This window comes from Neopsephotus bourkii, unplaced genomic scaffold (assembly GCF_033783945.1).
Source record: "Neopsephotus bourkii isolate Nb327-2 ecotype Australia unplaced genomic scaffold, CSIRO-AGI_Nbou_v1 NB_1767, whole genome shotgun sequence".
NCBI lineage: Eukaryota > Metazoa > Chordata > Aves > Psittaciformes > Psittacidae > Neopsephotus > Neopsephotus bourkii.
In genome coordinates, this window is record NW_026902241.1 from 2,883,279 (window position 1) to 2,910,612 (window position 27,334).

Here is a 27,334-nt window from a genome sequence, read left to right on the forward strand (position 1 = left end):
AATATTTTTAGTAAATTTCATGTCTTTTATAACATTGCTTCCTCCTTGGAATTGAATTCCAAATGATAATCTAATATTGTGCCTGTAAGCATTAGTGCTTTCTTGAATCATTTGTGCCATTGCACTGGCATTGTGACTGTCTAAAAATCATGAAACTGGTGTTCATAACTGTTCTTGCAGCAATCACCAGGTACTAATTTGCTTTTCTCACCAAGCTGGTTCAGGGAATTCTGGTGCACTTCAGGCCATTTGTTCCGTTACTGTTTGTGTCTCTTTGTGCCAGTGCAACTGTCTGTAGTTCTAAGCTAAATACTAGATCAGTGAAAAAACTGCTTGGTGTTTACAGGACACCTCTGAATGCTGGAAGTGTTCAACTGAGTGATCCATTTTCCAGTGTGGCTCGAAAACTGATTTATATTGGCATAACTGAGGAAGGAGTAAATTGCAGAAAAGGCAGTTTGGCAGCCTTTTCTGCCAAAGAAAGCCAGGGGACAACATCTTAAACAGACTTGGTCACAGGAGAAAACATTTGTGGAAGTCCATCCCTCTACTGTGAAGTCGTTATCATGGTTAGTGAGACAACTAGTTAGGGCGGTTTTCTTTTCCCAAACAGGTAGTTAGTTACTTTCTGTAATGAAAATGGGTTTGTATCTTAGTAAAATTCATGTTCTATCTGCTTGTTCCACAGCTGTTGAAATGGAATAGCTTTTAAGATTTATTTCATTTAGCTTAAATATCATAAAGTGGTTGCAGTGTATAACTACTCCATTTTATATGTTATGTAAAAAAGATTGTTTTCCATGTAAATAAACATTAAAGTTATCCTCCTTCATACCAAGTATCCCAGTAAAACTGGTCTATTTGTCTTGGAGTAAAGTATAATATATTACTGGTTAAAGGTGATTTAATCAAGCCTGCTTTACCATTTGTGAAGTGTGCAGAGAAAATAATGTCAATTCTTCATTAAATTGACCGTTAAAATTGATTTATTTTTTTTTTATCTGAGTATATTTCTCCTCTGCCTGCATTGTATTATGGTTTATCCAGTTTTACACTATAACTGGTCTTTAGCCAGTGGGTTGGGAAAGAAAAAAAAGGGTCCTGTAAAGGCATCACTGCAGTTCTATAAAAGCAAAACTGTTTGCTTACTTTAAGGATATGTGCAAGTACTGAAATATTAAATATTCTGCCATTTTTAAAGAAATATAGGGAGAGCTCATACCTGTAGAATTTGGTACATGCTTCTCGCATTTTCTGTTACCTTGTGTTAGAAGTTGTAGTATACCTTGTTTGAATTTTGCCACCTATATGCTGCAGTATTGTATATTTTCTTGCAGAAATGCAGTGTGTTACAGTCCAAGTTCTCCGAGACAGTTAGTTTTACATAAATGTTGTCACAACTGTCCAACATGATGTGCCTGACCCATGTTTTGAAACTTCTTGTTTCATACATAGATTTGGAGTCTGCTGAGATTCTTCATAGCTGCTGCTTAAAACATGGGTGTTTCACTGGTGACCTATGATGGGGATTAGTTTGTACAGACGGGTGAGCAGAGAGACTCTTAACCAGCAGCTATGGAATTCTGCAGTAAGTTTTAGTTCAGGTTACTTTCACTTTGTATAACATGAAAGCAAATTTCTCTTTTATGTTCTCTTGTATACATATTAATTATATTTATAAAATGTTCTATAATCCTGTAACTGTACTGTAAATACTATTTGATACTCAGTGGCATTCTATCCTAGGGCAGGCCCTCTTGCTGTGTCTTTTCTATCCTCTATTTGTAATAGAATCTATAGGATATATGGCTAGAAAGTTCCTTTGAGACTGAAGTATCTTCTGGTGTTGCAGAGCTGTGAGTGGAAATGATTTATTTAGACACCCTTTAATATTATTCAGCTAACAGGCAGTGCAGTGGGTGGGTTCTTAGATGATGTTGCTGCCAGCCAAGATACTATTAGGCTTTGGTTTCAGATAACTTTGGTGTTTCAGATCAGGCCTTTAAAATCTGTTTGCTTTAATTCAATCAAAGCAAAAAGATTGTAAATTGGGTCAATGTCGTAGTAAAATGTTTGAATGCCGTAAGATGCTCCTGATAAAGGCACTATTCAAGTTTACTGATTTATATATATCTGTATAGATATATATAGATGCATTCCATATGTGTATATGTATATATAATGTCTTTGTATTATAAATATCCTTCTGATTGTCTGTTCTTTTGGATCTTCCAATTAAACACATAGACCACAGCACTACTCTGCTTAAGCAAATTCATTTATTACACGCCCAGTTAGTAAACTTGACATTATGTTGCATTATCCCACACCTATAGCAAGTTACTCACCGATCTTTTGAGTATTCTATACTTGTCTCTGTCATGACATGGGCATCCCCCTTTTGCCAGGTCTCTGCATACCTGGGTGGTATGTGATCTCTGAATGCTCACTGATATGTCTGGGTTTCATGGGGTTAAGTAGTGGTGGTGGCTGGGACCAACATCTTCAAGTCCCCTGATACTCCTATGAAAAGAACATGCGTCTTTTATGCCGACTTTTCCAGTAAGTACCCAGAGCGTCCATCCCCTTCATGCAGCAGACTTCCTCTGTCTACACCCAATACAGGCAGCTTCCTTGCCTATGCTGACTGAACTGTTATCACAGTATGTGTATTTGACCAAGGGCATATGCGTGAGTGGATGGTTGACACTTGCTTAGAAGGTACTTCAGAACAAGAGAGATGATTCCAGCACTTGTGGCCGGCCTGACTGGATTATCAGCTGCTGGTAATCTGACATTCCTGAGTTTTAGAAACTGTTTGTTTTCTCAAAATCAGCTTCTGTAGCATAACACCTGCTGGGATAATAAAAAAATTACAATTGATCTTTATAAGAAATTAAGTCCTTGGTTTTGCTAATCAAATACCAGATGTAAACAGAAGTTGCCCAAGTGTGTTTTTCTTCACATCCCTCTTCCGAGTCCCTTTTACCCTGCAACAGCTCTACTGGTTAACAAAAAAATTGCATGTTTAATAGCAGAAATGTCCTCATACTTGGCTGTCATGTCTGTAACCTGTTCTCAAAAGTATACGTTCTGATGTTGAAGAATGCAACTTGTTAGTGCTCTTCCCCTGTCCTTTGCTGCCTCTTTCATCAAAATAATTAAATCTTAGTTATTTATTATGCATGCATCATGTATCATGAAGCTGTTCCTTTTCTTGAGAAATATGACAACATAAAACAACTTTCATGTTATTAGGAGGGAGGATAGTCTTTGAGGAAGTCCACTTCTTTAAGTGCACGTCTAACTGCTGACACAGAAACCAGTCTTATTGCAGAAACTATCTTATATCCTAATTCTTGTACCTTTGGTTTGAGGGGAGTGAGTGGAAGTATGGCATACGTTTTTCATTCATTAGCCATCTACAACTGGAAAGAGGGTAATCTCTAGCTCTCATCAAGCAAGTGATGTGATACAGTAACGTTCTGAATTGACGAAACTTATCAACCGCTTTATCTTATAGCTAAAGTACTGTAGGAAGGGTTGTTTTAAATCCAGGCACTCCTTAAAGGGACAGACTAAAATTGCCAATTTAACAATGTTAAACAGGTTAAAAATAGAAAAGTGGAAGGGGAGAAATGGATGTGATAAACTTAACTAAAAGACTACATAATGCTGCAGGTCTTCTGAGTTCACTGAAATGGATTGTCCTAAACCTCCTGCATTGTGCCCAGCCTTTAGATCCTATTTGTTGCTAAGCAGCTGAGTCTGTTTAAGATGGGTGATAGGTCAACTGCTCCAACAGGGGCACCATACCCAAGGATGGTGTCTCAGCATACAGTTTTCCTAGGACCAGTAGCACATGAGGTGGTTTTCTTTCCAAGAACACCACCCTTTTTAACAGCTTGAAGAGGTGGAGACAGTCACAAAGCAATGAGTATATGGCTAGAAATCAATAAATGCTATTCACTAGGCAAACCGCATTGTGGATTATGGAATGTAAATAGCTGGAGGAAGTCCCTCTTTACAGGTTGATCCTAATTCTGCTCAGCCTGCTGTTGGGGCAGGCCTAGTCTTCTGGTCCCCCACCACACTGCGTCTTTCCTCCTCAGAGGTACGAACTTAGCGGGGCTAGTTTATAACTTATACCTGTGCTCTCAGGCCTCTCATGTGCTGCTGTCAGGTTACACCTGCAGCAATACATACCAACTTGGACCACAGTCTTATGTTAAAATACATTTAAAATTCAAACACTATTTCACAGCCATGTTTTTAATATAACCGACATGCCCGAGGTGGCTAAGGTATCTTTCCACCATTGAATACATATCTACCTATGAGATGAAATATAATCCTGTTTAGACCCAGACACGGCTGACCGTCCCTCACTGCCGCCGCGGGTATTCTAAGGGCCGCGGTGCGGTAGACCCAAACCTTGGAACACTTGCTATGGCGCAGGCGCACTGCACTCCTGTCACCTTCGACAGACGGAGGCGGAAAACAGCCTGTATATAAGCATTGGTGGTTCAGTGGTAGAATTCTCGCCTGCCACGCGGGAGGCCCGGGTTCGATTCCCGGCCAATGCAACTGTGCTTTTTTTGTTCCCCTTGCTCTTTTTCCTCCTTAAAATTTAAACAAAACAAGCCAAAAAAGGTTATGGGTGTCAGTAGCCCTGCTAAAACAGACGCCAGCATGTCGCCCGCGTGGCTGGCTGGACCTTCCCTTCCCATCACCGCCCACAGAGCCTGCCCCCGCCCCCTGCCCGGGGTGGAAGTGACGCAGCCGGATTTGCCTTCAAACTGCCGGCGGCGGCAGGAGGTAGGCGGTCAGGTCGGGGGTGGGGTTAGAGTTGCTGCAGCGGCAGTAGGAGGAGGAAGGAGCGAAGGCGTTGTGGCTGCTTGGAGCAGTTGCGGCGGCGGGGCCGAGCTCTGGAGAGGAGTAAGTGAGCGATGAAACACTGTGGTATCTTTCCTCCTCGTGGCAGCTGGGCTGTCCTCCGCCCACACGTACCACTTGCGAGCGTTGGGGGGGTCCACCCCCTCTCCCGTCCGCCGGTCTGAGGCGAGGAGCGATGTCCGCGCTCCGGGCGGCATGGGGAGCCCTGAGGGGAAGCTCCCCCGGGGCGGGCGGGAGGAGGGTTCCGGCTCCCTCGTCCTGCGACCCAGGGGCCGGGACCTGCTTTGGGGAGTGAGTCGCACGGTCATTGTTGTCGCGACACCCGTGACTTTTAACACCGGCCTCGTCGGTCTTAAGTTTTTGCTGGAGCTCACGCGTGCTCGGAGCGTCACGGGATGTCGCTGCGGATTCCCCCAAGTTAATGGAGGCGCGGGTGGCTGCAGGTGCGTGGCCGCTCAGCTCCCTGCCCTGCTGCCATTGCATCGCGGGCACCGGCTCGGACACTGGGCTGCAGTTCGTTTTTCTCCTTTCACCCTCCGCCTCTTTATTTTCTTTTAAGGGAGTAAACTTTTGGCAGGTAGTCAAGTTTTCTCTCTGAACAGAGAGAAACAGTGTAGACCTCGGTTCTAGGTCCCCATTCTGCCGCAGACCCTTCTGAATTTTCTGAGGAACTTGTTAACACTGACCTTTTGAGAGAATTCCAGCCCTTGTGAAGTGGGGAGTAAGTAATATACTTTTTTTTTTTTTCTTCTTTTTTAAGTCTTTTGGCTTAAAATCTGCTAGCAGGTTTTATGTTTTCAAGGCCATGTTGTGCTAATACAGTAGCGTATACTGGGTTTTTTTGATTAATTTTTTCTTCAATAAGCATCTAGGCATGCTTGTATCTGTTGTTCCTGGTGTTTTTTTCACTATTGAATACAAGTGGATGAGAACCAGTTTGTTTCATATCCAGTAAGTCTGGCAGCTCTTCTATTTCCCAAGTAGTTAACACAATCCCGTGTTGACACCAAATGTTGCTAGGAGTGGATGTTATGAAGAAGACTGTTAAAGGTGCAAGGGAGCTCGAAGGTGATGCCAAGCCGCTGTCACCAGCACAAACTGATTCCTGAGAAATATTACTTGGGTGGGTTTTTTATGTTGTTTTTTCTCTTCTGGTTTGCTGAGAGAACTTTCTGAATTTCACGTAGTGGCTCCGATGTCAGAGCCTGTATAGCAGCCTGAAATAATGGAAATGTGCGCTCTGCCAAAAATCGGGCTTTGGCTTAGTCCAAACATTAAGGTTGGCCTGAAGAACTCTTTAGAGGTGTTTTCCTTGTATGGCTGGTGCTGTTTTCTGAGTCAGAAGGGTAGCTGCTGGGTACGCTGTAGTAACTGCTGGACCCCAACTTCAATCTTCCCTCCCAACATCTGCATCCCAACATCAATCTCTTATTTTTTAAAGTTGCAGGAGGTTTCTTTGTGAAACAGCATTGGCACTGTTCAGTTACACCTTCCCACATTCTAATGCATGAATATAAGCAGAAATTACCTGGAGTCGTTCCTTATGATAACTCCTTGAGTCATTGTGGAACACATGATGTATCCCCAGTGTTTTTCTGATGATGGGCAGGCTGTTATCTTTAAAATGAAATACAAAAAGAAGTTCTAAACACTCATTATGAAAAGTTTTATGTATTTTGAACTTTTGTTAGGTTTCAGGCCCCACTACTTTGAGCTGCTCCAAACTCTAGAAGTATTTTAGGTGCTTGCAGTAAATGAGGAAATGTGTTCTGCTACTAGAGGTGTGTTAAATTTGATGCGTTTCTGCCGTGTTAATTTCAGAGAACCATATATACTGACAACTAGTGTAGAAAGTATTCTTACTGTGAAGCATGTGTGTTTGTACACAGTGTAGAATTAAACTTGCAAGACAAAAGTGCTTAGGTTATTTTCCTTATATCTTGTGCACTGTAAACCTTACGAGCTCATTACTATTTCAGTTTGCTGTGGAACATAGATAACTTCACTGGGCATGATTCATGGAAAGGTCATGGCTGATAAGTGCAGCCTTGCTGCTTTGACATCCTGTTATGCGATAATAGTAGGTATTTGTAAATACTTAGGTGCAGGGTTAGTTGTGTATTGCTCTGGGGTTTTGGTTTGGGTTTTTTTAATTCCTTCAGGTCTGGTTTAACTTTGGATCTGTGCGTACTCATGTCTGTTCCAGGTGTGCTTGCCACCCTGAGTTGTCACAGTGTGACTTTCTGCTGCAAACTTTAATCTGGGTTCAGATTAGTACTTTTAACTCCTGTTTTTCCCCGTCTTAAAACTGCTTCAGCACCTTCAGTTACAGGTGCAGTAAGGCTACAGGCGTACATTACTGCATCAGCTGACACTGCCAGTATTCAAGTGGCAGTGCAGTGGCATGTCCAGACATAAGCAGAGTCAGCAGCTTTTTCTGCCCTGCTTGTACACAAGAGCCTTGTATTCAGAAGCCACTTCAACATCTTCTGCTCTTATGACTCAACATGAAGCAAAAAATTACATTTGTTTTCTAGTTTACACTAGATTCTCTCGCATTTTCAGTACCACAGATTAAACTGGTTGATTCCTGGGTTTTCATTGGAACTACTGCTTTTGGTTGTGCTGGAAGCATTATACACTTAAGTGATCGCCTTCTCCCCCCACCCTGTATGAGATGTTAGCTTGTTCTTCTTATATGTCTGTTTCTCCTCTCTGTCCTTCCTCTCTCTGTCTTCTCTCTGTTGTTTTATTATTGCTATTTTAACATTTCCAGATGAAAACTACTCTTTCAGGCTTCTTCCTCCACATCCCAATATTTAAGCAGAATTGCTGTTCTGCTTGGATTGCTCTACAACATTCGGGGGGGGGAGGGAGAATAGTTATCTGTGACTTCTCTCTGTGTTTGGCAGTCTAGTTTGGCTTTAGTAACTTGCTGTTACTTAATTTTTAAAAGGTTTATTAGCATCTTGCTCAACATGTGATTTTAGCAGTATTACTCATCGGTTTGAATTCTCAGGACAGGCAAACAGGTGTATCTGGTAGGATGAGCAGGAGTGGAAAATCTTGCTCCTAAATATAGCAGGGAAGACTTTGGTAATATCTGTGTGATGATCCATAGAGCAGTTGACAAACACCTTCAGGCTTTTTTCTCCTGAGGTAAAAACCAACAAGGCTCCAAAGTCAAACTGTGCCTCCAAAGCCTAATTAGCCCGGGTTATGGCAGGCTTTGTAGTTTTTGGTCACATTAACTATATCAGCTTGTAGCCATCGCAGCCAGCTCAGCCAGCCTCTGGCTGGAGTGAGATTATATAGTGTAGGTCCTTAGGTTAGCATGTTTCACAGTCTCAACCCCACAGGTCCTTTCTCTGCGTGTGGGTGTGGGCTGTCAGAGGCGTATCTGCAGCTCCTCTGCTGCTAGAGTTTTGCTGTTCAGGCTGAAGCTTTTCACAGCAGCTGTCTGCTCCAGGGGAAATAGGAGAAGAAAGAGAAAAGAAGCAGAGAGAAGAGAATATTGGCTCAGGAACGGATTAGCTGTGAGTCCATGCGTAAAGCTACTTGGGAAGGACACAGAAAAAGCAGTGGGAGGTATAAAATGTTTGACTTGTACTTAGCAGCCCCTCTTTACAGCAATAGCTTGTCTGGTGTGTGCAAGATGTAGCTTCTGAAACCTCCAATACTTTGTCTGAATTTGACCCTGACCTGGTCTTGAAATGTGTTGAGTCTTCAGTCTGTTTATTGCGCATGTGAGTTTAGTACCTCTTACATTCTTTAAATAGTTGATCTGTGTCAAGTATGCTTCATCCCAGGGCTTAGCCGTAATTGCTTTTCTGCAATTGCGTGTTACGGGTAGTGGGTACAGGTACCACAATGAGAGCAAGATGACTCCTGCAAGCATGCTTTCTGTGCTTATTTTAATGCTTTCTGTGCTTGGTTCTAGGAGATTAGGAGAGTGGGGAAACTCCAGGTGTGCAAGAGACAGGAGGAGTGGACATAGTGCAGGTATCTTGGGGAAGGAAGGGGGTGGGGTATGTAAGTAACGAAAAAGAGCATAGGCTGATTGCTGTATGGGCTGTGGTGACTGGCAGTTGTGTGTTTGTACAAATAATATTGTATTTGTATAAATAATAATTCTGAGGTATTCTAATGGAAAGGGTCTGATTCTGCTAGTGCTGCAGAGTGGAAGTGGTTGCAGTTCATGATGCTTGCTCCATTAAAAAAAAAAAGAAAAAAAGCCAAACAAAGCCAACTAAACCACTGGTAGGGAAAAGTAGCGTGAACAGTATGTTAAATAAAGTGAGTATCTACACAGTTAGTGTTCAGTTGTAGCCTTTTCTTACTTTTTAGTGACAACTTAGCAGCCTCAGTATTTTTCAAGAGTTTCTTTTTAAGTGTAAAAATGAAGGTAATAGGAAGGTTCAAGCTGGGCATGGAAGGTGGGTATTTCTTTCAAAGAAATATTAAATAATACTGAAGAATTGTAAAATCAAACAAATGGAAAAATAGTGCTCACAAGGTAAAATCAGACTGTTAAACTTATATGCATGGAATGTTAAGGCAAAAAAACCCCACCAAAACTTAATTCATATTGGAGATGGGCTTTGGTTTATTGTTTGTTGGATTGTTGTTTTTTTTAAGCTGGAGGCTATAGTATGGGCAGTGTAGTGCTAACAGGAAAATAGCCATCTGTCTTAGAATAGAATAAAGAGGGAAGGAGAGCATGCAGTTGAGGCTTGCAATGGTACATTTAAATCTGCATATCTTAGCTATGCTTTTCAACAGGATCTTCATTGTGTGAAACAATTTTAGGAAGTGAAGAGTTGAATTTTTACTAACAGAGTAACAATTATATTTTCATATGAATTGTATTCATTTTTTCTAAGCAGTATCTTTCCAGCTTCTATATTTTGATAATGCCAAATGAGGTAATAGTTAAAAAAATGTATTCTGATCCTGGGATTATTAATTTTTTCCTTAATATTTCCTGTTTTTCCAGCTTCATGTTGAACATGAGCATTGTTATGATCAGTGAGAATGTAAAGCTGGCCCGTGAATATGCCTTATTGGGAAATTATGACTCTGCAATGGTCTACTACCAGGGAGTTCTTGACCAAATGAATAAGTATCTCTACTCTGTCAGAGATACATATCTGCAACAGAAATGGCAACAGGTGAATAATATTTTTCTGGAATATTTTGAGGGAAAAGCATTAAAGTAGCAAAAATTGTCTGTCATGGTAAAGTATAAAAATACTCACACTGTCCTCTGATAAACTGTAGTGCTGTTATATGTAGGCGTTTTTCCTTGTTATTTTATAGACTTACTTAAGTAATCTTTATGACTTCTTGCTCTGATGGTGACAAAACAGGCAATGGAACACAGCCCTGGGGATCCAGTGTGCTGCCTGACTTGTCAGCTTCCTGCTGATGAGTGCCCCTGTTATGCTGAAGTTTTGTAGGCTGGTATCATTTTGAATAGTCTTACTTCCTTCGCAGTGTTTCAGTAGTGTGACTTAGATCCTTAATAGAAGCTGAGTTGTGGCCACCATGTTAATTTATCTTTAATACAAACCACCATTTTTTTAATCAACACTGATTCCACAAGGCTGTGTTCTTTTGTGTCATACTTATTTAATATGCAGAATATGTCAAAAGTCTCTTAGTCGTTAAATCCAAAATCCAAATTTGTTTATTCTTTAAATTTGCTAAGGAAAGCAGAAAAAAGTTTTTGGTATCTGATTTCTGTTATTCTTGTCTACTAAAGTATGACCAGGTAGCTTGTGAAACTATGGAATCCATCCAGGCATTACATGGGCTTGAAATCAAGACTCATAAACTTACTTGCAATGTGCTTAATCCACTTTGTTGTTGGTTGTTTGTTTTTTTTTCCTAATCAGGTTTGGCAAGAGATAAGTGTGGAAGCTAAGCATGTAAAAGATATAATGAAAACACTAGAGAGTTTTAAACTAGACAGTACGCCACTGAAAGCTTCACAACAGGAATTACCAGCTCATGAGGCAGAAGTCTGGTCTTTGCCAGTGCCTGCTGAACGTAGGTAAGAGGAAATTTGAAGACCTAAATTAGCATTTATCAGGGCAAAGTGAACATTGACTTTGGCCTGTTCTTGTGTAATTTTTGTTCTAGAACTTAGATGTGTAACACACCAGCAGCTTGCCACCATTTGTGGTCAAGGAGAGGTCATTTTGAGGCAGCCTGCTTCAGAGCATTCTTGGGCTTTTATCTTGTATACACTTGAGTAATGTCAAGTTTGGTGCTTGTTTTTTGTTGTTTTGGGGGGGGCGGGTAGAGGCATTTTGGTTTGGGAAAGGTGTTTTGTTTGGTTACTCGTTTGCTCTTTCCCTTTTTTTTTGGGGGGGGGGTGGTTGTTTTGTTTTTCCCTGCCTTAAGATAAACTTGTCATTCTGTTGCAGCTCAACTCTATTCTTTTATTAATCTTCTTACCAACTTAAAAATGATTCTGCATGTAGCTGATATGAAAAGGATGAAGGCATGTTATCAGAATAATATAAAATCTAGAAGTGTCCAAGCTCAGTTCCTTTGTGTAACAACGTGGTTCCCTGATCATGAACTGGTCAGCGAGGCTAGCATAAGCTCAAGGGGAGGGCTAGGAACAAGCAGCTTCAGGCAAGCCTGCTTATTTCAGAATTATGCTGGGTTAGTATCTGTGAAACCAAGGCCTTGTGGTGTGGTTTGATGATGCAGCTGCTGCTGAAGGATAGTCCTACCCTCCATAGTTGCCGGAGGGGTTTGTTTCGTTGTGTTTTTTTTTTTTGCTTTCCTCTTTGTTGGTGTTGGTTAGCTGTTTCAGAATGCTAAATGAGCAAAAAAAGACATTGTTTTGTGGGGCTAGTGTTTGTTTCCCACACCCCCACTTCCCTGAAATTAACTATCTGAACTGGTTAATTGCAGGTTCTGACACATGCCTGTAGTAGCTTGAAGGAGGGAACAGGAGTGCATGCAAAGCAGACACGAACTGTGCATTTTGACATCAAGAGACTATTAGATGAGCATAGCTGTTCTTTGAGGCTTTGAACTTAAGAGCTATTTCTCATATATCTGTAACTTCAGTCTTTATGGGTACATTTTCACATTTCTTTTTTAAATTATTTTAAGTCTAACTTCTGAAAGAAATGGATCTTGTGTGATCACACTATTCCTGTCGATCTCATTTAATAACTAGGAACACTGTTACCCAAATTCATTCAAACCTTCTGGAAGGATAGAGTCTCAGAGGTAGAACCCTCCTAATGTTTTGAAGCATTCTAGAGATAAACTTGTGTTTCTAAAATGGGAAAGACTTGAGCGAACTGTTTCTGTTTCATTTAAGTTGTTATCTGCTGAAGTATTGACTTGTGATAATACGAAAAAGCCATGGTGAACACTTAGGCCATGTTGCATTGAAATAACCACACTAAATTCCTGTACTGAGATAGCAGGACTCAAATTTAGGTGGAAATTAGATGTGTAATCATAGAATCATAAAATCATAGAATAGTTAGGGTTGGAAAGGACCTTAAGATCATCAAGTTCCAACCCCCCTGCCATGGGCAGGGACACCTCGCACTAAACCATATCACCCAAGGCCTCGTCCAACCGGGCCTTGAACACTGCCAAGGATGGAGCATTCACAACCTCTCTGGGCAACCCATTCCAGTGCCTCACCACCCTAACAGGAAAGAATTTTCTCCTTATATCCAATCTAAACTTCCCCTGTTGTAAGTTTTAACCCATTACCCCTTGTCCTATCACTACAGTCCCTAATGAATACTCCATCCCCAGCATCCCTGTAGGCCCCCTTCAGATACTGGAAGGCTGCTATGAGGTCTCCACGCAGCCTTCTCTTCTCCAAGCTGAACAGCCCCAACTTTCTCAGCCTGTCTTCATATGGGAGGTGCTCCAGTCCCCTGACCATCCTCGTGGCCCTCCTCTGGACTTGTTCCAACAGTTCCATGTCCTTTTTATGTTGAAGCCACCAGAACTGCACACAATACTCCAAGTGAGGTCTCATGAGAGCAGAGTAAAGGGGCAGGATCACCTCCTTCGACCTGCTGGTCACACTCCTTTTGATGCAGCCCAGGGTACGGTTGGCTTTCTGGGCTGCGAGCGCACACTGAAGCCAGCTCATGTTCATTTTCTCATGGACCAGCACCCCCAAGTCCTTCTCTGCAGGGCTGCTCTGAATCTCTTCTCTGCCCAACCTGTAGCTGTGCCTGGGATTGCTCCGACCCAGGTGTAGGACCTTGCACTTGGCATGGTTAAACTTCATGAGGTTGGCATCAGCCCACCTCACAAGCGTGTCAAGGTCCCTCTGGATGGCATTCCTTCCCTCCAGCGTATCAACCGAACCACACAGCTTGGTGTCATCGGCAAACTTGCTGAGGGCGCACTCAATCCCACTGTCCATGTCAGCGACAAAGATGTTGAACAAGACCGGTCCCAACACTGATCCCTGAGGGACACCACTCGTTACTGGTCTCCAGCTGGACATTGAGCCATTGACCACAACTCTTTGCGTGCGGCCATCCAGCCAGTTCTTTATCCACCGAGTGGTCCATCCATCAAATTGATGTCTCTCCAATTTAGAGACAAGGATGTCGTGTGGGACAGTGTTGAACGCTTTATACAAGTCCAGGTAGATGACCAACTGCTCTACCCCTGTCCATCAGTTCTATACCCATGAAGGCCACCAAATTGGTCAGGCAGGATTTCCCCTTAGTGAAGCCATGCTGGCTGTCACCAAGCACCTTGTTGTTTTTCATGTGCCTTAGCATGCCTTCCAGGAGAATCTGCTCCAAGATTTTGCCAGGCACAGAGGTGAGACTGACTGGTCTGTAATTCCCTGGGTCATCCATTTTCCCCTTCTTGAAAATGGGGGTTATATTTCCCTTTTTCCAGTCGTCGGGAACTTCACCTGACTGCCATGATTTTTCAAATATGATGGCCAGCGGCTTAGCAACTTCATTCGCCAGCTCCTTCAGGACCCGCGGATGGATTTCATCAGGACCCATGGACTTGTGCATGTTCAGATTTTTAAGATGGTCTTGAACCAATTCCTCTCCTACAGTGGGCCCAAGGTCTTCATTCTCACAGTCCCTGTGTCTGCCTTCCAAGACTTGGGTGGTGCAGTCAGAGCCTTTGCCAGTGAAGACCGAGATAAAGAAGCCATTCAGAACCTCAGCCTTCTCCAAATCCTATGTAGCTAGTTCTCCCAAGAGCTTCCTGAGGGGGCCTATGTTCTCCCTAATCTGTTTTTTATTTGCTATGTACCTGTAGAATCCTTTCCTATTATCCTTAATATCCCTTGCCAGATTTAATTCTAACTGGGCCTTAGCTTTCCTGACCTGGTCCCTAGCTTCCAGGGCAGCGTCCCTGTGCTCTTCCCAGGCCGCCTGTCCTTGCTTCCACTTTCTATAAGACACTTTTTTCATTTGAATTTTCCTCAGCAGCTCCTTATCCATCCAAGGAGGTCTCCTGGCCCTCTCCTGCTGCACTTCCTTCTGGTTGGGATGCAACACTCCTGAGCTTGTAGCAGGTGGTCCTTGAAGACCACCCAAGAGTCTTGGGCCCCCCTGCCCTCTAGGGCTATATCCCATGGAACCTTTACTAAGCAGGTTCCTGAAGAGGCCAAAGGCTGCTCATTTGAAGTCCAGGGCAGTGAGCTTGCTGCACGCTCTTCTCACTGTCCTGAGGATCTCAAATTCGAGCATCTCATGATTGCTGCATCCAAGGCTGCCCTGGAGCGTCACATTTCCTATGAGCCCTTCCCTGTTGGTGAGCACAAGGTCAAGCATGGCACCTCTCCTTGTCAGTTCCTCTATTACTTGCAGAAGGTAGTTGTCTTCCACACAATCGAGGAACCTCCTGGATTGCTTGTGGCCGGCTGTACCATCATTCCAACAGATGTCAGGGTGGTTGAAGTCACCCATGAGGACAGCGGCCTGTGAGCGTGAGGCTTTTCCTATCTGCCTATAGAGTGCTTCATCCACAGGTTTTCCTTGATCAGGCGATCTGTAACACATCCCCACAGTAATGTCTCCCATCACTGTTTTCCCTTTAACCCTGACTCACAAACTCTCTGTTAACTGCTCACCCATCCCCAGACAGAGCTCGATACTCTCCAGCCTATCCCTAACATAAAGGGCACCTCCCCCCTCCCACCTGCCAGTCCTGTCTAAAGACTCTAAAGAGTCTGTAACCTTCCATTCCAACACTCCAGTCATAGGAGCCATCCCACCATGTTTCTGTGATGCCTATTATATCATAGCCCCATAGACATGCGCACATCTCTAATTCCTCTTGTTTGTTACCCATGCTATGGGCATTTATATAGAGGCTATTCCTTTATTTTGACCTTTGTGGTGGAATTTAGAGATGCCTGGGTGTTCATAAGTAGAAGTATAGGTTGGTAGATATTCCATTTGGGGAGTGAAAAGACCTTAACACATATGATCTTGTCCATTAGCGTATTCATGTTGGCTATTATGCATTTCACATTGAGAAGAGATGTACAGTTGTGACAGACTTGCTGCTGTGACTCAGTTAAAGACAGCTTTTATGAATGTACTGAACCCTGATATATCTTGAGTGATCCATAATACTAGGATTACTTTTATTTATGAAATATACAAAGCAAGGAGCTTGTTTTAAGCAAATGAGCCCTAAGCGTGTGGGAAAGGAAAAGTGGATTTTCAGTGACTATCTGAAAATGTCTGTTTTGTTTCTGACATACAGATTTTTATTTTGAGTAAAATGGCTTTTCAGTTTGTAGCCTTGATTTGGTTATGTAGTGCTCACCAGTGACTTTACACTGAGGCTTTTTTCATATGTTACAACTAATTAGACCTTCGCCAGGACCTAGAAAACGTCAGTCTGTTCCGTGCAGTGATTGCAGAGGTCATAACAATCGTGTGAGTGCAGCTGTCAGAGGCCCTCACCGTCCATCCTCTCGAAATCCCAATGATAAAGGGAAGGCGGTTCGCGGCCGGGAAAAAAAGGATCAGCAAAGTAAAGGAAAAGAGGAAAAGGTAAACTTGCAAATAACTTCATGGAGTTGAGAAACTCAGTCTTGTTTTCTTAATATTGAGTGTATTATAAAATTAGATGCCTATAAATGTTCTGTTCAATCAGCATGCTGATTTGAATCGCACTTTGTAAGGTATCTTTGCTTTATGGGCAGTCTTAGTTACAGATTAAGTAAAAACAAACAAACCCCCAAAAACCACAACCAGTAAAAAAAAAAACAAACCTCAAACCTCCCAAACAACCAAACCCTGAAAAAAAACCTAAACCTTCTTTTAGAGGAAGTGATCTGGTAAATGTGGGCTTGTTTACTGCTACTTGGATATAGTATAAATCTGAATTATTGAAGCCGAACCTGATAGAGCTTGTTCAAATGAGACGTCCTTGCTTTCATATATTCTAGGCTGACACTGACTTACCTTTTCCAAAATATTTCAAGATCTATTTAATTGTAAAAGGGATGCCTTTTCTTATTTTTTGGTTGATATCTGCTATTAGTTCCAGACTCTTCAGTTTAAAACAAACTGAATCCCAACATACTTCATGAGAGGGAATGATCCATGCAGTCAGAGTGTTTTAAGTTTTGCTTGTGCTCTGGTCTTCATGAATTTAACTGACCAGAGTAGCAGGTCATACTGAAGACACTAAACTCATAGCTTTCCAGAGTCTGGACAAGTCAAATATCCATGTAACAGTTTGATAGCTTCATCCACCATACGCTGTGGCAAGATGTCATAGCCTGTAGAGGTAGTATAAACTGCAAGGGTGGAATTATTTAGTGATGTAAGCTACTGTTTTTTATTAAGAGCTAAATTACATTGTCTTTGACTGACAATCCTCTCTCAGTATGGATAAAAACACACAGAGACAGGGTAGGTCTTTCTTTCTTTTTTACAGTCATTCTGTTAACACAAGTGCTTGCTGTTAAATGTATAAAGAATGGCGTATGTCTGTTGCATTTTATTTCTTTTCACTTGCATGGTCTCTGCTGTTTGAGCCCTTTCAGCAGTATAGCTTCTTTGCTTCTGCTTTCCTGCTGTATCAGTTAATTAGCTCTTTTTTTACTTCTGTGGTCTTCCTACAGATCACCTTTTCTTATCCTGCATATGGAAGTCCTGCTTATTTTTTTTTGGTCTCTCATATATATGGCATATTTATGACTCACATCTCATGATTTGAGATACTCTAGCTTAGTATGACACTTTCTGATCTAGCCTTATGTGTAATTCCACCTACCCATCTACTGTCTCAAAGTTTTTGATTCCTCTGGAAAAAAACACTGTGATAGGTGTATGCAGTTTTGATTACCTACTAAAGCAAAGGAACTGCATCAGTACAATATGCTGACATTTCCTTTCTGGAGAAGGAAGTGGGATGAGAGCAGTACAGAATTCTGGGAGAACCACATAGATCCTGCAGTGTACCAGGAATATGGATGCTTCATAATTTTCATGCTGGTTTATGTTGCTGCCTTCTAGAAGTATGATGCTATTGTGGACTTGTATAAAAATCCATTAGTAGCATAACCATTGTTACATGCGTATATCTTTTATATGTAGAACAAATGTGCATCGGAGATTTCAGAGGCTGAGCCAAAGAAATTTGATAGTACTGGATATGATAAAGATTTAGTAGAAGCTTTGGAAAGAGATATAATTTCTCAGAATCCCAACATTCGATGGTAAGTTTGAATACTGCTGACAGTTTTTCTGAGTTATTTCTTTTTCCTCTCATGTAATATGACAAGACTGAAGTATTTTGTTGTTGTTGTTGGTTGGGGGTGTTTGTTTGGGGGGTGTGGTTGGGTGTGGTGGGTTTGTGTTGGGTTTTGGGGTGTGTGTTGTTTGGTTTTTTGGTTTGTGGTTTGTGTTTTTTTTTGTTTTTGTTTGTGGGTGGTTTGGTTTTTTTTTTTTGGTTTTTTTGGGTTGTTTGGGGTGTTTTTTTTGTTGTGGTGGTTTGGGTTGTTTTTTGGGGGGTGGTTTGTGGGTTGGGGGTGGGGGGGGTTTGTTTTTTGGTGTTGGTTTTGGGGGGTGTGGTTGGTTGTGTCCACCAGGACCCCCAGGTCCCTCTCCCCTACACTGCTCTCTAACAGGTCGTTCCCCAATCTATACTGGAACCTGGGGTTGTTCCTGCCCAGATGCAGGACTCTACACTTTCCCTTGTTATATTTCATCAAGTTTAGCATATGCTTGCGCATAAAAAGTACCTACAGGTTTTCTTTACTGATTAAATAGGTGAGTAAACTTCTTGTGTAGCTGAATATTTTTAGAACACTGTTTTTTTCCACCTGTAGATTCATAGAATAGTTTGGGTTGGAAGGTGCCTTTGAAGACCAGCTGGTTCAACCCCATGCCATGGCCAAGGATATCTTTTGCTAGATCAGGTTGCTCAAAGCCCAACCTGAGCACACAAAGCTTCTTAAACATTTCTGAGAGTCCTAAAATGGATTTTTAGGTAGACTTTTGCAATGTAGAAGATTCTAGTATCTATCAGTGTCTCTTTGTTTAAAAACCTGTTTTGCTACCCAGGAGCATACCAAGATAGTAAACCAATTAACAAAGAAGTTATGTCAATATAGGAACCCTTTGAAATCTTGTTGGACATGCTGTGACTGCCAGGATAAAATATAATCATGTGCCAGTACCTTTACATAAATGTGGTAAATATTAAACCTTATACAAAGGTTGGTTTGTGTTCCAAGTGTTTCCAAGCTTAGGTGATTTTTGTGAGGATTAAATGATCAAAGATCTTCTGGAAAATAAAATAGGCTTAAAAAACCCCCAGCCTTGAGCAGTCCCACAAACAACTTGTTAATGCATGCAGCTGACATGTATTTCACTTTAACATGTAAATATATGTTTCGGTTTTCATGTTGAATCTTAAATTGCAACTTCAGATTTGAAACTAATTCTTCATACAGATATGTTTTGAAACCAAAATATTACTTGGGCAAATGCTGATAAGTGAAATGCCCTAAGAGTTACCCTCAGGAAATCAGACCAGCTTATAAGGTATCTAAGAATTAATAATTCTGTAACTCTGAAAAAGAATTCTAAAAATTCTTTTTACTTCAACTCTGTTTTCCAGTCTTCGGTAGATTGTTCTCATACTAATGAAAGCTGGCATTCAGGTCTCATGGGCAGCCAAACTCTTGGCAAAAGAAGAAAGTATCATCTGTAACTAGCATAAGTTTAAACGGCTTGCCTTATCCTGCTTATTCTTTCCGTGAATAAGATCAGCGATGCCCTCATGAAAGAGTTGTGTCTCATTGCTTTTGCGTCTAGCTGCAGTCTGCTAGTCAGATGTCAGCTGTTTTGCTGTAGGCTTTTATCTGTTTCTGTAGGCTTTTGACACAAGCATAAATCCAACTTTTTTTCCTGAATTATGGAAGAGCTGTTACATAATAAGTTTAACTGCATATTGTTTTGAGTTGTGGACTGATTCTTTTGCAGCCTGTCAGAATCTGTCAAACAGTTTCCTCTTTCTTGCCAGGGATGACATTGCTGATTTAGTAGAAGCCAAAAAGCTGCTTAAGGAAGCTGTAGTTTTACCCATGTGGATGCCGGAGTTTTTTAAGGGAATTAGAAGACCATGGAAGGTATGAAAAAATCTGATCCTGTGATCTTAAGTAGGGTTATAAGATTGGATCTTGGCGGAACAAGAAATTTCAGGTGTTCTGTAGTATATGTAAATTCTTTCCACGTTTCAGTAACAAAGTTTATGGTAAATAATACTAACAAAATAAAGATGTCAGCTGGATAAATACATTGTCTTCAGCTATATTGTATTACTGTAATAGCAATTAATTACTTACCTCTGAATAACTCTTCATGGGAAAGTTTACATCTAGTATTTTACTATTACACTGCTAAACTCTGAAATTGTCTGTGTTTTGATTCTTGTCCTGAAAGTGGTTCTTTTCATTCTAATAGGGTGTTCTGATGGTTGGTCCTCCTGGTACTGGAAAGACCCTCCTGGCAAAAGCTGTAGCGACTGAATGCAAGACTACTTTTTTCAATGTTTCTTCTTCCACACTTACCTCAAAATACAGAGGAGAATCTGAGAAACTTGTTCGTCTGCTGTTTGAAATGGTGATTGAAGTTCCTGAACATAAATAGTGAGATAATGAAGTAGAATTACCTGTGGAATAGTGAAACTTAGCTAAGGTGTAGAAGTAAATAGTGAGATAATGAAGTAGAATTACCTGTGGAATACTGAAACTTAGCTAAGGTGTAGAAGTCGTAACATAAACAGCTCTCCAAGCTTCAAACATTTTAGGACCTTCTGATTTGGCCAAAATCTGTTTATTCCTAAATAGCTTTATAAAAATGGAAAAATTAGGTCATCTTTATTTTCAGGGTTAGCTTTTTATGTTAGAGGTAGCTCACTATAAGCTGATAAGCACTGTAGAACATACTTGAATGTAAAAGTGAAGGTGGAATCTAATTGCTTTCTGGGTGAGAACCCTGCTTAGGCTGTGCATGTTTTGTTGTTGTTGTGTGTGTTTTTTTTGTTCTTAAAATAAGTGGAATTGCAAACTGTAGTTGTCTTCAGAGCATGTAACACTTGAAATTGGCTCAGAATATGTAGTCTTTTATGTTTTCCCATGTGTTAACAGGTCTGCATGCAGTGTTTGCTACTGTGCCTGGTACTGAAGGGGGCAGCAGAGTTGCAGTTACAGTAGTCAGAAAAATCAGGAAATACAGGATCATAGTTTGATAGGCATGATATCAACTCTTTAATATGATCAATCAGTGATCAATCAAAAATGCAGATACATAATGGACAGCATCTCAACTGCTTTAGGACAACAGTTTTTATTTTCCCAGATCCTTGTCTTTAACCTCTCTTGGTTTTTGAAAGACTAGATTATTTTGTAGTTAACCTGTTTTTTGGACAGGTTCCATATTATGATGTCCTAGCTTTAACTTGAGTTGTCATTCCTGCTTGAATAACTGATGACTTTCACAGTTATAAGTCTTACTGTGTTATTATTATGTCTGTAAAACTGCCTTTAGCTTATTAAACATTATTTATAACCGTAACAATTACAGGACTTTGCCAAAAAACATGCTGCTCAAATGGTATTAATCAATGCACAACTGCTCTGTAGTTCTGTGCAGTGGTCAGAGAGGGAAGGTTAGGTATTGTCTGATACTTACCTGTTTTGAATGTGCTGCTGTTTCTTAAATGTGAGTGGACTGCTATTTCAGTTTCTGCTTTATCTTTTGCCTTTTTAGGCTCGATTTTATGCCCCAACAACTATATTTATTGATGAGATAGACTCTATCTGTAGTCGCAGGGGAACTTCAGAGGAGCATGAAGCTAGCCGACGTGTGAAGGCAGAGCTGCTAGTTCAGATGGATGGTAAATAACCTAATTGCTGGGAAGTACTGGACTGGAGGAAAAACAGTCAATCAAAACTTTATTCCTCAGAAGCGATTTCTTTGAAAGCCTTACATAAAATCGGGGTAAAAAGATGAAGCTGCGCTGTTGCAGCTGTCAGTGTGGAAGGAAAAAATTATACCAGTTATTTAACAATCTTTCAGCATTTGAGCAACAACCTTATATTACTGACCCAGGATAGCAAAGATTTCAAAACTACAGAAGAAAAAAAGTATTAACTGGTCCTCTCAGTCTTTACATAGCATGTCACTTCTCCAAAACCAAGGAGAAGGTGGCTCAAAAGACCTGTCATGTGTTCCAATTTAGACTTCAAAGCAATCATTGCACTTAGCTTATTTTGGATCCCCCTTTTTTTTTCTTTTTTTTTTCCCACTTAAATATATAAATAAAAAGGCAGTTTTTTATAGAAGTGGTTGGGAATGTTTTCTTTTAAAAACACAGATTATTACAGCTATTTGGTTAATGTTTCACAAATCAACGAAGTTTAAAAGTAGGTAACACTGCAGTTTCTATTGAGGCATCCTCTTTATACTCTGCTGAGCAAGGAGAAAGGAGGAGGGCAGCTGAAAAGTGCTAGTCTATGGAGTAATTTGTGGTACAATTACATGAGTCAGAAGATTTGTATATTTGGTTCTCTGTTGCTGATACCCTTTTATGTTTGACTTTAAATAGCAGCAGATCTGTAATACTCTTCTCATAGCTCAAGTATGTACATAACCTAATTTTATTAGTAACAGCTATTAGAAGTCCTTTTGCTTGAGCACTCATAAATGATGTTTTGTATGCAGATTTTCAGGCAGACTAGGATATTCCAGAGCTTAGTCCTATAAGCGAAAACAGTAAATGCAGAGAGTAGCAGGTTTAATGAAACTAACTTCTGTATATAGCAGCAGTTTCACAGTACTTTCAATGCAGAGGTGTTCTCTCTGAGAAGCTGTTACTCAGTCCACCAAATAAGCATTCACTTCAGCAGTTGGTAAGAATCCACCTGTGTATGTGAAGTGTTTGGCCTAAAATTAGAAGTGAAAAAATTTTGTAGGGTAGTAATGCTGCTTTTGTGTGGCTGTTACTGAATGCTGTGGGGGGAAGCATCTGTTTTCTTGGTGTGGCAATGGGTTTGGGGGAGTTACTTTGTCTTTTCTCACATGCTGTTACCGGACGTTGATGTGAAAATTCAAATACTGTAATGTCAGAAATCCAACCAGCTCTGCTATAAAACTGTTCCTGCCATGATAGGGAGGACCTTGCTGATCTGAGTGGTGGCCTATGCCACTGGTCCTAATTAAACAAAGTTTCCATTTTTTCTTGCAGGCTGTCATACAGGTGAAAAACTGAACTCTTGCCCTTAGTGATTCTGTTGTGCTTAGACTCACTAAAGGGCATTATGGTAGCTGCTTTAATATTACAGAATTGTGGATATTGTTATCTCTACATGAAACACCATGAAACATGTACATTTTGCTTTCTTTTTTCTCCAATCCAGGTGTTGGAGGGGCTGCTGAAAACGATGATCCTTCCAAAATGGTCATGGTACTTGCTGCTACTAATTTTCCTTGGGATATTGATGAAGCCCTAAGACGGAGACTAGAAAAGAGAATTTATATTCCTTTACCATCCGGTAGGAAGACTTGGGGAGAGGAGTGGTTGGAAAGACTAAAACCTAAACTTCAGCAATATTCCTTTAAATTTGATCACCTGGTTTAAAGATTTTATACATGTATGAAATTAATTTGTTAATTCAGAACAAGTTTAAGTCTAAACATTGAACATTTGCCTTTGTAGCAAGTACAGTGTTTTTGTTTTCATTCTCCCTCTTATCATTTTGCAGTTCATTATTTATCTTCACAAAGCAAATCATACAGACTAAATTTTTTGTTCTTTGATTAGCAAAAGGTAGAGAGGAACTCCTAAGAATAAATCTACAAGAGCTGGAATTGGCTGATGACGTTGACCTTGCAAATATAGCTGAGAAAATGGAGGGTTACTCGGGTGCAGACATTACCAACGTATGCAGGTATGTTAACATTGCATCATTTGTGTTACTACTGCTACAAGCTCTCTTAAGAAAACTGTTTGTAAAGTAATTTACATGATTAAAATGATTGGATTAAAAACAGACTGTAACTTTTCTTCTATGTATGTCTAAAAGGTAAAATACTACATTAATTAATTAGATTTCTGTTTGATATTTTCCTGTAATAATGATGGAGAGCAGTTGCAACGTGGGAGTCTAAACAAACTATGATTTAGGTAAAATTCCATGTTCTTTCATGTACACCAAATTCCTTGCATGAGGAACATGCACAGAATGGTAGACTTTAAGTTTTGCAGAGTTGCAGTCATTCTGCTGAGGTTACACTAGTTCAACAGAACATCCATGTGTAAGAGGCAATAGTGGCAGAGGCAACGATAACTAAAGTAAAACATGGAGTGTTCTTCCTTCATGACTCAAAAAAGGCACACTGCGTTGTGTGACAGTATGAGCTGTGTACTCGCATGCTGGCTTTAGTGATGAGTGGTTTAAGTTTTCTTCTGCTCCTTCCCCTCAGTTGTGTTTGCATGCAGTCACCTGTGGGCCTATTCTATAGCCTAAATTACTGAAAATACTTTCTAACCCTTCCCCCAGTCTTTGCTTTCAAAAATTGAAAGCGGAAGGAAAGGACTGATCTCCTGAGAGACTTAGTATCAGTCATTTGATTTATATCTGAAGATTTGCACTGGCACAGTTGGAGCAATGGCGAATTATGGAAACAGCAGTAATTCACAAAGAACTGAAACTTCTTAAGATGCTGTTGTCATCTAATAAGCACCTGTGTAACTGTACTTTCAGGCTTTTTGGGCAGCACTGAAATGTGGCAGTGCAAGGCTTGAGCTCTTAGTTGTGCTAGTGCCAACTGTTGTGGGGCTGTACTTTGAACAGGATAAGAGAAATGTTCTGTATTAAAACCACCTCCTCATTGCTTTCCTGAAACACAGATCCATTTCTTGCCTTGACTCCTAATACAGCTCTGCAAACACTTGTCAGGACAGCTGAAAGGACAATATGCAGGGATGAATGCGAGTAGCCTGCATGCAAAACTGCCACCAAAGGCTCTATCAGCAGGGTCGCTTCAGGCTGAACTAAGAGTTTGGAGCCTCAGTACTATTTCCTCGACAAACCTTACACAGTGTCTGGGAAAAGAACGGTATGTTAGTTGTTCTGAACCAGTGTTGGGCAGATTTGTTTCATTTGTAGGTCTGTGAGATGAATTTGTGGTGGTTATTTTGCTTGGTCTTGCTGTTGGTTGTCCTTTGAAAGCAGTTTGTGCTAATAGGCTCATGTTATGTGAAAGAGAATTTGTTTGGCCTACTGTTCAGTAAATTTTAGCTGCAGTTTGTGTCCTCTGGTCTGTTCAGTGTTTGGTTTTTGTCATTCATTTCATACTGGATAGCAATACAGTTGTTTAAAAGTCATCATACTTGTAACGTTTTTCAGTGAATTTCATGTATGTATATATTTATACACACTGTTGCTTTATTATTTTTTTTTAATCAGAACTTAAAAACCCAACCAAACAAACACCCCCCCCCCCCCCAACAACAAAACAAAAGCAATCAAACACAAAGAAACCCACAAAGAAATAATTTGAGTCTTTCATTTGTGGCAGTCTCCTTAGAGATGACTGACATGGCAGCAACCAGAAATCCGGACAAACTGTGGTTTGGAGGTGCATGAATTGATATTAGTAAGAAAGTGCTTCTATTAGCCTGTTAACTGTGTCAGGAAGACAGATGTTGGACATAATTGTCTCATTTACATTGAGACAAAAAGACATATGGCTTATTTAAAAGTGATTTTGTGTAGTTGAGACTCGCAGTATATAAGCAAAGTTCAAACTTGTAGGCTAGTGTCCTCACTCATGACAGGAGCAGAACTTAAGAAAGAATGAACTAAGAACTCTGTTTTTCTCAAATTATTCTCCTACCTTCAAGAACTGGAGGTGAAATCCAAAGTTTTCTGAGCTGGAGTGAAAACCAGTCAGAGATAACAGTGCAGTTTTGAACAGTCAGTATGTAACCATGGAAAATGTAGGTGAAACTTTAATATTATAAGACATTCAGGAAATCTCTAAATTGCATAGTAGATGTGATTATGAACTTGTCTTGGATTGTTGTTTTGAGTGTACTGTGAAGGTTGAAGGCCTTAGGGATGCTCCCTACAGGTATAACACTGGCTCTTTGTTCACAAATAATAACAGCAAATCATGGTACTACTAGACTGAGATGGAGTTTAACAAGGCAACTTTTTGGGGTTGTTCTGAAATTCTCGTTATTGTAGTATGCATTCTAATTGCTGACAATTATTTAGTAAACAAACCTCCCCTATGAAGACATGCCGAGAGATTTGGGGTGGTTCAGCATGGAGAAGGCTCTAAGAAGATCTTAGTGCAGCCTTCCAGTACCTAAAGGGGAGCTGCAAGAAAACTGGAGAGGGACTTTTTACAGGAGCATGTAGTGACAGGACAAGGGGCAATAGCTTTAATCTGATGGAGGGGAGATTGACATCAGATATTGGGAAGAGGTCCTTTACTATGAGGCTTGTGAGACACTGGCAGAGGTTGCCCAGAGCAACTGTGGCTGCCACATCCCTGGCAGTGTCCAAGGCCAGGTTGAATGGGGCTTTGAGCAAACCGGTCTAGCGGAAGATGTTCCTGCCCATGGCAGGGGGTTGAAACTAGAGGATCTTTAAGGTCCCTTCCAACCCTAACCATTTCATGATTCTGTGAAATTCATGAAGTCTGTCAGTTATGGTTTCCTTTAGGAGGAAGGGGTGAAGCTGGAACAGAATATGCTGAAACCATCATTCTTAATCCTCCTAGAAGACAATGCATAAGTTTTCTCTCTTTGGCTTCTCACTCACTAATACAATATGATACGCTATTGTGATATCTCCAGGATTACCCTTGCATCTTTTTTACCTAAAATAAGTAGCATTTTCTTCTTATTATAAGCTATATAACAATGAATTAGCAGGAGCTTTAGTCTTCTAGTGTTAGGTATTAATTACTTCAGCAGCTCATCAGCTGCTGCTGTGGATGTTACTGTTGGAAATCCAAATGCCGTCAAACTTAATGCATCAACAAAATGACACTTGTAAAGCCACTTGATGCTTATAGAGGCTAGAAGTTTGAGGAGCTACAGACTGAACAGACTATGTAGTTTAACATTTAGCTGTGAACCTACAGGTTGGAGGAAGATACTGTTGACCCCTTTTTCTTTCAAGTGGGATTCCTATTTGGACCAGGAAATGTTTAAAACATTCCAGTTACTCCTCCTATACATAGGAGGAGTGAAAGTATTTGTCTTCTTCCTGTCTGAAGATACTGTAAACAGCAGCTACGTCATAGACATGCAGTGGCATTAGATAAACCAGTTAGTCCTCTCCTGTGAATAGTCGCTGTTCAGAGATCCAGTGAGGATAAATCCATGATTGAAAAATACTGATAGCATGGTATTGTAGGTTGTACAAGCACTCAAAGATCCTGTAAAAGTTTGCAGTTCTTTACCTATTTGAAAGCAACAGTTTGACTGGAATGCTGTGCTGAGCCTCTCAAACAGCTGAGCCACCATCCTGTATGGAGTAACTTTTTTTTCTTGCATCCTTACTAGAGATGCATCCCTGATGGCTATGAGAAGGCGCATTGAAGGCTTGACACCAGAAGAAATAAGAAATCTGTCCCGAGATGATATGCACATGCCGACAACTATGGAAGACTTTGAAATAGCTTTGAAGAAGGTTTCTAAATCTGTATCTGCTGCGGACATTGAGAAATATGAGAAATGGATAGTTGAATTTGGATCATGCTGAGTTGTCTTATCTTGAAGAAGCCAGTTTACGTCTTAAAACAGCTTTAGAAGTAATAAATAGTGTGTTGGTGCACTGCCTGCTCTTTTTAACTTTTGTAATTTAAGAGCAACAGATGTCTAAATAAATTTTTTTTTTTAATGCAAA

The 27,334-nt window shown here is 40.7% G+C and overlaps 1 protein-coding gene and 1 non-coding gene across 5 annotated transcripts; both read left to right on the forward strand.

The window, feature by feature from the left end:
• Positions 1-4,515: 4,515 nt before the first annotated feature.
• TRNAG-GCC (transfer RNA glycine (anticodon GCC)) lies at positions 4,516-4,586 on the forward strand. The gene has a single exon. It is a non-coding gene; the product is annotated as a tRNA-Gly (tRNA).
• A 288-nt stretch (positions 4,587-4,874) lies between these two features.
• KATNA1 (katanin catalytic subunit A1) lies at positions 4,875-27,334 on the forward strand. 4 transcript variants are annotated; one of them, XR_009729301.1, is made up of 12 exons: positions 5,420-5,617; positions 9,893-10,067; positions 10,794-10,951; positions 15,758-15,941; positions 17,496-17,617; positions 19,429-19,534; positions 19,869-20,027; positions 21,177-21,303; positions 22,826-22,960; positions 23,230-23,356; positions 24,319-24,527; positions 26,992-27,127. XR_009729301.1 is itself a non-coding variant. In XM_061378760.1 (11 exons), exons 2-11 carry the CDS (start codon positions 9,897-9,899, stop codon positions 27,188-27,190), a joined length of 1,488 nt encoding a protein of 495 aa, XP_061234744.1. In that variant the 5' UTR covers positions 4,875-4,938; positions 9,893-9,896; the 3' UTR covers positions 27,191-27,334. The 4 variants fall into 4 exon arrangements, 2 of the variants coding, with proteins under 2 accessions (XP_061234744.1, XP_061234743.1); XR_009729300.1 differs by having other exon boundaries at positions 24,349-24,527; XM_061378760.1 differs by lacking the exons at positions 5,420-5,617; positions 24,319-24,527 and adding an exon at positions 4,875-4,938 and having other exon boundaries at positions 26,992-27,334.